Consider the following 11,331-nt stretch of genomic DNA (forward strand, 5'->3'; position numbering starts at 1 on the left):
CTCACGTGATCCAAAGCCCTACGAAACTACCAACTCTCTCATCTCATAAAATGCTATACTACTACTACTACTACCGTAAATAAAGGAAAGTGCGCTTGGGAAGGAGTAGTACTGGAAAGTGGGCCCGCAAGAAAAAATCGATCGCTATCATGCGCATAAATGCACTGAATCCCATTACAATTCCGAAGTGTGCTCGGGAAAGATTAGTACCGGGAAGTCCTCCTATTGCACATTTGCACCTCCACCTCTTTTATCTATCTAAAAACAATATATATGTAGGGAAATGATAGGAATCGAATATGAAGAGAGAAACAAAGAATTATCACTACTGTGTAAACAAAAAGAAATTGCCTAGCAAATCCCTATCTATTGAGTTCCAAGTGTAAGGAAACTGGTAGATTGGGAGGGCCAATACCAGATCAGGACTACAGCTGTCGTAAAATCATTTCTGTCGGAGTGGAACTTCAGTTACCTGTCATTCATATTTTCAAGTGGAACTTCAGTCACCTATCATTCATATTTTCAAATGTGATGTATGTGGGTGTGACTTGAAACAGTTCTTTTCCAGCTTTGAGTTGGCACACCTGGTTCATTGGCAATGATTCAACGTTTGGTGGGGAATCAGCATTTGACAGATACCTGTTCCACTAAAGTGAACAGTTCTGCTCCAATGCATTCTAAGCTAACAATGCAGTATAGCAACAACAGAGGGGAAAAGGGAAGAGAACATGACAGCATCAACAGATCAAATTGTTACCCTTGGCAAGGAAACATCTAGTTAGAACTACATTCATTATTGAGTAGTGAGAAGAGGAAGAAAACTGCCCATAAGAGTGAAGTAGTTCCTTTGGCCTATGATGTTCTGTGTAGTTCTCAACATGAACAAAGTAAAAAAGATTACTTTTGTGAATAATCTTTTGTGAACCTCCAAATCAAGATTTCTTAATCATCTTCGAGAGTTTGTCCTGTAATAACTAAGAATTGGTATTTGCCCCAATGGGAATTTTGGTCGGACAAGGATAAAAGCCGATCGCCTGAAAAATTCAGATGTCATATTCCTATATTAGCATGTTTTCCAACAGTAGGAGATAAAGGTTACTGCAATCACAGAAGACTGCAAGATTGTGGATACATTACCAATGAGAAGATGCTCCTAAATCAATATCATGCTTGTTTATCTGACTTGGAACATTTCTTCACCTCCTTCAGTATGTCTTCAGTCAATTCCTCTGCATTATAAGCCTGTGTAAAACATCTCACTATTTCCATGTTTGGGTCCATCAAGTACCTGCAATAATAGAGGTTATTAGTTTGTTAGTCAATAAAAGCACCAAATTAGGGATGAATCAGCCAAATAGAATTGAGTGCCCTTGGGCTTACATGTTGTGTGAAGATGCAACAAGATAATCTTGGCCGATTTCTTCAACCTTCTTAAAATAGACCCTGTACTCTTGTGCTGTCTGTCTTATTGCGTCGATAGATCCCGTTAAACCAACAATTCTTGTATCAAATTCTGCAATTAGAGAATGGTAAGATATGATGGAGCTTGCTTATATTTAAAAATAGATTGTTTTCATTTAATTGTAGAAAATGGCAGCAGCTGGGTGCCTGAGAGACAACCTTTGAGGTATGCTTGGAGTTGCGAAGGGGAATCCCTTTGAGGATCAATGGTAATGAAAATTGGTTTGATCTTCATATTATGTTCCGAATCTTGTTAACAGAAAATAATAAAATAAAATGTCATCGGCGAACCATCTTAATCAGAATGGCAAGTTGAAGTCCAGTAACACAAAAAAATAAAGGATGTGTCCAACACCAATCACAAAAAGAGAGAGGAAAAGAAAAAGAATATATCTCGTCATTCTAGGTAGCAGTCCTCTATGATTAGTTTCAATATAAAATAATGAAATTAAACCATGAAAACCAACATATTAATAGAAGATTTCTTCAGTTAATAGTTACCGGCAAGGTTTTAATTTCGGTTTAGGAGGTAATTTCGGTCCTATCCGAACCCAAAATTTTAGCCGAAATGCCGAAATTCGGTAACTGGCGCTCGAAATGTCATTTTTTTGGGGCTGAACTTTCGGATTCTGTAAAGGAATAAAAAAAAATTATTTTATCTTAAATTTCGGGAATTTCGGTTTTGGAACGTTTCGGTTTCGGTGTTGACCGAAATCCGAAATTTCGGATTTCGGTCGAAATTTAAAACCTTGGTTACCGGTAGCTTCCTAGTTCTGTGGGAAGCTCGCTTCCACGAAGCTAAATTCTTCTCAATTCCCAAATTTAGGATAAGTGTGCATCCTACACGCTTCCCCTTAATTAAGAGTGTGCTTTCGATTTAGATAATTATTTTTCTTAAAAGAGTGCTTTCTTCTTTTAATAATGCCGTCGGAGTGTACTAAAAACTTAAATCTCATCTTGTGTGAATGTTTCCCCAAAATTTAACATTAAATCTACACGAATAAAATACGTAAAACTATAAATCCCTAAAACATATAATTCTAATAAGGAGTCCTTGTTACTACTTGTAACCTGAAACCTATATTAACCCTCCAACACTCACTTACTATAATCCTATTGCTTTTATATGCTTCTTGTTTGCTTTAAAAAGGATTATTACATTACATGCTTCATGCGTTTATTAAACAAGATCTCTAGGTTAATAGCTGACACTTCAGAGATATGTCAATGGTTAGTGGGAGTAATCTACTAATTGCTGGAAATAATGGGAGCATATAAGTGCATTACTACTAGCGATAGGGGGAGTGTATCTTCCATTATTGGCATTAGTGGGAGAGTTCTACCCTTTAACTATGAGATTGGTTAGATTGGATCTTAGATTTGGCTATATTAAATGGTATTGGTTTCCATCTATGTATAAGGTTTCCGTTCAAGGAGAATAGATGGGAAGTTGTCCGTTCAAGGAGAGAGGAGATTGGAATCTACAACAAAAACAAGAATGAAACAAAGGCATACCAGGTGTGGATTCTTGAACTTTGGGAGAAGAGCTTGCTGTTGGAAATGCCAAAAAATTTGGTCCAAAAGTGATCGGAATGTAACCAACAATCATCAGATTGCGGCGAGTGGAGGAAATACTACCATCCGAAAGGTGGAGGTGAGTGAAACCGAGGTAGAGTTACAAGAGGCGGCTGTAGAATCAAACCGCAGTCCAGGAAGAGAAGATTTGGAGAAAGATTTGGTAGAACCCATCACCGAAATCCCTTGGATAGAAATAATATCGTTGTGGTCGATCCGGAGACCAAGAGATGAATCTTGCGCAAATTGTTGGCAAGCTGGACTGGTGAATTGACAACACTAGAAGAGTGACTTAAAAGAAGAGGAAGCTCTGGGAGGAAACTTGCAGTCTATCGGCTGAACCATCAGGAGGTACTGATAGTTCCTCCAGCTGGGGAAAACAGAGAGGATGAAGAATGAATGGGCGTCAGCGTCGGAGTCCCCTTTGGAAGATTTACAGTACTGGTATTCTAAGTTTCTGGATCTCACTGTGGAATCTTCATGGGAAATCACCAGGATTCCACCTCAAGCATGGTGCGAGAGGATCTTCAGACTAGTGGGAGGCAGAATTGGAAAAGTTCTACCGACAGATGCATCATGCCTAGCAGGGAAGGGATGTGAAAGAGGATCGGTGCTACTCCGGGCCACCGGGAACTAGTTCTGTTACCGTACGAAACCAGTTCTGCCACCGCATTCCTCAGCAATGGATACCCAGGATATGCCATTGAATCCACTGACAGCTGAACTGACAGTTCCCGATGGCAAAATCCGGCGATTTCTTATAGAGTTTGCCCTTTTCTTGACCACGCCCAAAGTCGCAAGATTTTTCCAAGATTTGTCTACTAATCCCTTAGACCAACTTTGCTACTGACTTCTTTGTCGGCCACTGGGAGTTTTTGAAAGTATCCCTTCTGTTGCTCCATCTCAAGGACAAATTGCAGATGTCTTCATGAAAGAACTCACAGCTAATCATCATCATTATCTTGTGTACAAGCTAACCAATGTCTTCACCAAAGGACTCAAAGCCCTAAATGCTGCTTCAAACTATAGAACAAAGGTATCGTGTGTGAGACAGTATGATAGCCATACTAGTACAGAATACCCCATGGATACCTCTATTTGTGAAATTAGCTGTCATGCTTAAAGATATACATATGTTGCCATGGAATGATTCCAAGCAATCACATTGCAGAAGTCCCCTTTAACTATTAATTGCATGAAATTAATAAAGACTTGGCATGCTTTGAGGATGGAAAGTTGAATCTAATAAAGTTACGTGTCTGATATACCAGTAGATCCCATGGATACTTCTACTTTTTGAATTAACTACCATGTAACCATGCTTCAAAGATATACTTTTGCTTGTTAAATTAACGGCCACACTTAAAATAAGCATTTTCTACTAGTGAAGAGCATTGCGCATGAACAATAAACGCTGCATTCCTGAACTCCAAAGTGAAAAAGGGCAACAAACTAAGCGAAAGGAGAAAGAAAATGGACCTAATATATCAATGGCCTTGGCCATTTTTTTGAGTTCCTCTGGGCCAACGTCAGGTGAGGAAGTGTATCCAAAATACAAGAGTGTCCAACATCCTCGAAGATCACATTCAGTTACCAACCGATATTCTGTATCAATCAGCCTAAATGGGCCTCCAAAAGCAGGTTTGTTGATGGTACGCCTTTTAAGCTCTGTGACTTGAGATGCTCCTGTAAAACAAGATGTGAGTTATGCACAACTTGCTTTGAGAATATTCAAACTTCTGTAAACAGGTATTGCTTCCATCTTTCTGAAACAAAAAGAAAAAAGAAAAAGAAAAACAAGTTTATCCTACATGGCACCTGGAAGCAGACAATCTTTCAACAGTTTTCAACTCATAATACAGGCTATTTAGCATATAGGAATTAAAAATAGCAATGTAAAAGTTGCAGCACAACACACCTTCAGGAATCGCTCTTCGCTCATCATTATAATAGCGAATTAGTAGGCCTGCTCCAGCTATCACCATTAAAGTTGTTGGCTGCAAAGAATTGAACATCTCATCTAGAACTGAATATGTTATTCCCAGAACTAGAAATCAAGACTGCAAAAATATGGATCATTGTCTCCTAAGAACAACATACTAAATATGAGGAAATAAAGAAAACAAAATATAAATATAAAAATCTAATATTATACTATACGGAATGAAAAGTGAAACCTTTATCTTGTATATGACAACTTTTTTTTCGTTCGACAACTAATCAGTTTTTTTTTATAATTGATATTTGTCATTTGATGTATGAGACTTTGAGAATTTTTTTTTTTTAAATAGCGATTTGTATAAAATTAAAAGGGAGCACCCAAGAAGGGGCAACCCAGAGAACAGAAACAAGAAAGATACAGGAAAGAAGGAGATATTATCAATTCTCAAAGAAAGAGACTTTGAGAATTGATAATATCTTGTGTCTAAATGTATTTTTAAGATTATTATCCAATTTGCATGGGTTTGGTTGAGAAATAAATGATTAGTACATGACAAGTTTGTTATCTAACAATTCCTATTATGATATTGAATAACTAATCATGGTATTTTCTACTTAAATTAATGAATTTAAATTAAAAATGAAAAATTGGCTATGTTCTTATTCTCTGATTTTTTTTTTTGTTTTTTATATTTTTAATATAAATATACATAAATCTGAATGAATCTTCCGATTTATGATACAATTTACGACCCAATCCGATACGATTCTACCCCTATTACGATTTCAGAGTCAATTCTGATATTTAAAATATTGCTTCCCGTTGAATATCATACTGTCACGGCAAATAAACAATAGATTCTAGAGATACTAATGGAGATGAGGAAGCATACCAAAATGAAATTACTCCACGAATGAGAATGCAATGGTTCCGGCTGAGCAGTTAGTCTTCTATTCTTGTAATTTGACGATCTAGCATAACAACGAAACTGAAAGCTCCAAAAAGGACCTAACCTACATTAAAACCACCCAGTTTCTATGAGCATGGAGACAAAAATAAATAGATAATTCATGTTACATATACATGAGGTAAACAGAAATTTGGAATAAATAAACTCAACCACCTGTACTGGTGCATGCACACATTTTAACAGCCACCCGCAAATGCTTTTACCATGTCAGTATGTATGCGACCAGAATATGGCCTTGGTATGAGTATACTGGAGAAATTAGATGAGTATGCAAGGAAAGATATGAAGAATAGTGTTTAAATTTGCAACATTTTGAATATTAAACATGAATAATGACAAGGAAAATTGAATCTACAACAACTATAGGAGACAGAATCTTCATCTACTATCCACTTTGTTTTTCTTCCTTTGGGTCTTAGATCCTGTTAGCTTCATAACTCTCTGTCCACTTGTCTGGACAATTTTTGGTAGACAGGAATGTACAATGACCATTCATTTTGGTCTCTTGTATCTCCAGTATTAACCCTTCCCAACCTTTGAATGCTGAACATGCATAATTCACCAAAAAAAATGGTACAAACATGTGGTAAACCGTAAGTATTTGTTTACTGGTACTCAACTTTTAATCTGACCAGATGCCCTCTTTTGGATACAGAGTCTTGGTTTCCCTAAAGTTGGCATCCACTATTTAAGTTTCAGATCTGCTATATTAGTTAATATGTTTAGAAGTCGGACAAAAGGCTAAACAATCATTTCCTACCTTCACATAAATGGTGCAAGAATTAGGCAACTTGTGCCACGTGATTGAAGCAATCAGAATCATAAAGTAACACAAAAGAAAAATGACCAAGTAGACATCCCATTCACAGATGATTACTACATCCTATGACTACAACAGTGATGTACGACGGTTTATTTGTTTTGGGTTCCACTAGAATTAGAAGATATTTTAGGAATGGAGTTTATCCTAATCCTAGTTGGTTTAGAGTTAGAAATTATCCTAATCCTAGTTGGATTAGGGGTAGAGTTTGAGAATGAGAAGTATTTGTTTTCTATAAATATGGACTAGTGTAAGCAAAAATCAATCTTTCATTGAATAAACTTATTTGGGTTGCTTCTTTCCTCATGGATTCAAGGATTATATCTTATTTCCTGGTGTTTTGATCAAAGGGAGATGGTGTTCTTTTTGATCGGGTTGAAAACAGTGAATCTTTGCCTTTTTTCGCATGCTTCCGCCACGTCAAGTAGTATCAGAGCGAAGTTTCTCCTCAGATCAAACCAGCTTGCTTCATCATCAAACCACAATCAACCAAGAGGTCGGATTTATGGTGTGGATTTGCCGCACAAACAGTCCACTAAGCAAGCCTATTTGACTGCTAAGAAATTCCCGCCATCATTTAATAACATCTAGCAGTCAAATATCCCCGTATCAAAATAATGCTGTGATAAAAATTAACCCAATATCTGAAAACAAATAAGTTTCATTACTTAAAAAATTGATCCGCTCACAACCAGTAACAGAAAGACAATCGCACTCAGAAAGATCGAATCAAAGGGACTTCATAAACTGTCCAAATAGGACGAAAAACAGTCGGTTGACCATCGAACCGGCCACCTAAAGCAGTGTTGGGAAAGTTGCCTTGTTGCCAATTAGTGTGTTTACCTAGTTTAGGTGGGAAACCGAAAATTGGTAACTGGGTTTTTTAGCTTTTTGGAATGTATAAAAGCTCTTCTTTGCAACTGCCATAAAGGTGTGATGGCAAGTGAGGCTTGGGGGTGCAGAGAGAGAGAGAGAGAGAGAGAGGGGGGGGGGGGGGGTTCTCGGGTTTTTCTTGTGTACGGTCTTGGTAGAGAGAAGCAAGGAAAGGGTTGCGGGTTTGTGTGTTTGGGTTAATCCATTGTAATCCTTGTAATTTTGTTTTCTCGTACTGAAGATTGTGTTCTCGCCCGTGAATGTTGGCATCTTGGCCTAACAATGTAAAATCTCGGTGTTTATCTTATAGCTTGTTTTCTTGTTTTACTTTTCTGTTAATTTGTACACGATCGGATCAGATTTGCCAGGCTGATTTTCTCAACAAGCAGGAAACTGGATCGGCCAGCCGGTTCGACCAAAAACAGTCAGCGCTCCCGGTCATCTTCCCAGCCCGGCTTCCATGTCCAAAAGTAAGAGAAACTTCCAAGTTACAGTTCCTTTCAAAATGAAAAACATCAAATTTTGGGACAAAATATCTCAAGATTCCACAGCTGGATCGGACTAAAAATTTGTGGGGAGATACAATGGGTGAATGGCTATCCAAAGACATTGACCGATCGTCGGAAAAATAAACAAATTGCCGATGGCAAAACCGTTTCCGACGTCCATTCACAAGTTTCCAAAAACCACCAACCTGTTTCCATAAAAACAAGCCATCTTTGGCAAGCCATATCTCCTTCCCTAGCCACGGGATCATCCCCAAACTTTGTGAGATGATTCATAGGATCATTGAGAACATCATGAGACTGATACTCACCGGAAAAATATTCCGATTGCCGGCAGCAACCATTTTCCGGCGACTGCCCAAAGTGACTGGTTTACCTTAGATAATCTCCTTTCTCATTGGATTTGAAGGCTTCAACCGGAAGCTATGATACCATCATCAGTTGAATCTTTATGCACACACCTCAATCCTTTGGATCTTTAGCTCATCAAATCTATGAAAAACATGATCTAATTAGGTAATCAAACATGTTACCTGAAGCCATATCTGACCTCTTTAAGCTTGCCTTGAGCAGTCAACAAGTAGTCATCCTCACGACTTTCCTGAGTGCTTTGAACAACTAAGAAAGCCGCCCAAGGCCTTCTCTTTCCTCCACGCAAGGCCGATGAGAGCCTCTCACTCTCTAGAGGTGAATCTCACTCTCAAGGAGTTGCAAAATGTGAATGTGTAATTACTGTGGAAAGAGGTACCTTGAGCTATATATAATTTCTCCCAAATTGCCAAGCTTCCATCAAGCTTAACATCTTAACATTCTAAGTATAACCTCTTAGCTTGGCAAAGATTGAGACGTCCGTTGGCCGAGCACATCAAATCAACGATCAACCCATTTTGGACCGTCAGATCAAGAAATAGATGACACATATCAATGATCGAGACTGAGATTATGCAAGATCAGGTTCTTCTAAGGCCAATCAATGCAAGATCATCAAGATAACGGATGGCGCTATAATCAATGAAAATTAATTTGTTTTAGATTCATTTTATTTGTTACTTTGCTATTGGCTAATTTTTTGCCTTTGTTCTTGTTTGATTAGGATAGTTTTGATTGGAGGAATTTGAAGTAGATTAGGAAGCCAATCAAAGTAGACCATTGTGGAAAATTTTTTATGGGCTGAATTATTCTGAAATATAGTTTATCTTTTAGGAATTTTATTCCACTTTTATTATCATCTTCTTCTTGGAATTGAAGTTCTAAAACTGAAACATCATTCAGTTTTCTTCCTCCTTCCCCATCCAATCTACGCTTGCTTGGTTTCCGGTAGCACTCTTTCCATTGAAGCAGTCTACCTGCTTCAAAGTTCCCTTCCATCTCACCCGATTGACCAACCAAAACTACCATCAGACAGCCCTCTTCCATGCTCCCATACCTCTTGTTTTCAAGGTTTTAAATTTCGGTTTTAGTGTCAATTTCGGGCCAAAATTTCGACCGAAATCATGTAAGAATATGATTATGATTTCGTTTATTTGTTTAATTTCGACCTCAACTCAACTCTACTCAACAAAACCTTTGTCCCAAACTAGTTGGGGTCAGGTAAATGAATCCTTCAGAAAAATTTCATGAAGAAGGAATCTACGCGACTCTAATCCTGGCTCTAGTAGGGTTCTTCTATGTGGATCATTTTCTTCCATTCTACCCTATCCAAAGTCATGTTCTCTGTTATGTTCCTAGCTATCAAGCCTTTCCTCACTGTTTCTACCCAAGTTGTTTTTGGTCTGCCCCTACCTCATTAATTTCGACCGAAATGCCTAAAATTTTGGTTTCAATTTCGGCGATTTCAGTCGAAATTTCGGCTATTTCGGTGGAAATTATAACATTTCGGTGTACATTTTTAAAATTTTGGAAGAAATTTTGTATAAAAAAAAAGTCCAAAAATGAAATTCTAACTGACATTTCGGTAAAAGAAACGAATTCATGTGAATTTCATTTCGATTTGTCCCAAAACCGAAATATTTCGTTTCGGCCGAAATTTAAAATATGCTTGTTTTAACCCATTCCAACAAACACCTTAATCCTTGTTTCAGTTCTCTCTTTCCCACTAATTTGCTTCAGCCCAAAACCAATCTTGACCATCTCTTCTCAGCCCATAACAACATCCTTTATCTTCCATCTCTAACTCCACCCGAATCCATCTCAGCCATAAACCCTCCATCCAAGAACCTCTAAGACCCACTTTTCCCTCTTTAGCATTCAGCCACAAGACACCAACTTTCTGCATGTCATTAATTCTACTTCTATCAACAGGCCCTTGTTTCTCTTTCTCAACTGACCCTAACCTCCATACTATCCCTACCCAATAACCCCATTAAATCTTGCTAATCTGTCCCAAAATTGATCAACAGCCTAAATTCTATCCAAAGTTAACCAACGGCTAATTTCTTGTTTTCTTAAAACCCAAGAAACAATTACCTCGAATAGTTTTCCCACCTCCATTCAAGATACATTAACCACATGCAATCCTTAACAACCCTTCTTGAATAACCATAACTCAACCTTCTTTAATTCTAAAGATTTCTATTATTTTCTAAACCTTTTTTAGGCCCTTTTCCAATCTCGTTTTCTATCTTTAACTTGGCACATGGCCAATACCTTCCCACAAAAAAAAACACCATCTCTAATCGCTTAAGCTTTTGGGGTAACTGGGTTTTTAACAGGAAGTATTGAAACAAGCTAGTTTCGAAGTAAGAACACAACACCTTAACAAGAAAAAAAAAAAAAAAACCTCTCACAATAACATTAACACTCCAATGTATAACATTTCCCTGTTCATTGTTCAACCAAAGTCACAACTACTACTATTAAGCAATCTCTATCTTAATCCAACCCGAAATAAAAACAGAATAATATGATTTGAATTCAGCAAAACGTAAAAAGAAAAAAAGATAAGAAGTGAAAGAGCTTAGTTACCTTTGAGAAGGATCCAGAGAGACTCTTTTCTGAAGAAGAGACATGTGCATTGTTTTAGAGATGAAAATCTTCATGGGTTTCTGAAGAATGGACATTTTGAGCACTCCAAGTTATTTTACAGGAAAAAAGGTAAAATCCCAATTCAGAAATACGAAGAGGATTTTGCGTAAGATAGAATAAAAAAGGGCGGGGAAAATGAAAATTTGCTCTAAACAGGGAG

The 11,331-nt window shown here is 37.6% G+C and overlaps 1 protein-coding gene across 11 annotated transcripts; it reads right to left on the bottom strand.

Annotated features, from left to right (window-relative positions):
• Positions 1 to 723: 723 nt before the first annotated feature.
• On the bottom strand, positions 724 to 11,331 carry LOC143848767 (protein SCO1 homolog 2, mitochondrial-like). 11 transcript variants are annotated; one of them, XM_077357808.1, is made up of 8 exons: positions 11,112 to 11,331; positions 5,871 to 5,991; positions 4,955 to 5,033; positions 4,516 to 4,722; positions 1,621 to 1,710; positions 1,381 to 1,513; positions 1,138 to 1,288; positions 724 to 1,034 (listed from the first exon to the last, which is right to left on the bottom strand). In XM_077357808.1, the coding sequence occupies exons 1-7, from the start codon at positions 11,204 to 11,206 to the stop codon at positions 1,165 to 1,167; spliced, it is 849 nt and encodes a 282-aa protein (XP_077213923.1). In that variant the 5' UTR covers positions 11,207 to 11,331; the 3' UTR covers positions 724 to 1,034; positions 1,138 to 1,164. The 11 variants fall into 11 exon arrangements, with proteins under 11 accessions (XP_077213923.1, XP_077213922.1, XP_077213927.1 ...); XM_077357807.1 differs by lacking the exon at positions 724 to 1,034 and having other exon boundaries at positions 1,105 to 1,288; XM_077357812.1 differs by lacking the exons at positions 724 to 1,034; positions 11,112 to 11,331 and adding an exon at positions 8,681 to 8,942 and having other exon boundaries at positions 1,105 to 1,288; positions 5,871 to 5,986.

Source organism: Tasmannia lanceolata, unplaced genomic scaffold (genome assembly GCF_043159265.1).
Source record: "Tasmannia lanceolata isolate RefF3 unplaced genomic scaffold, GAP_Taslan_0.1 ptg000016l, whole genome shotgun sequence".
Taxonomy (NCBI): domain Eukaryota; kingdom Viridiplantae; phylum Streptophyta; class Magnoliopsida; order Canellales; family Winteraceae; genus Tasmannia; species Tasmannia lanceolata.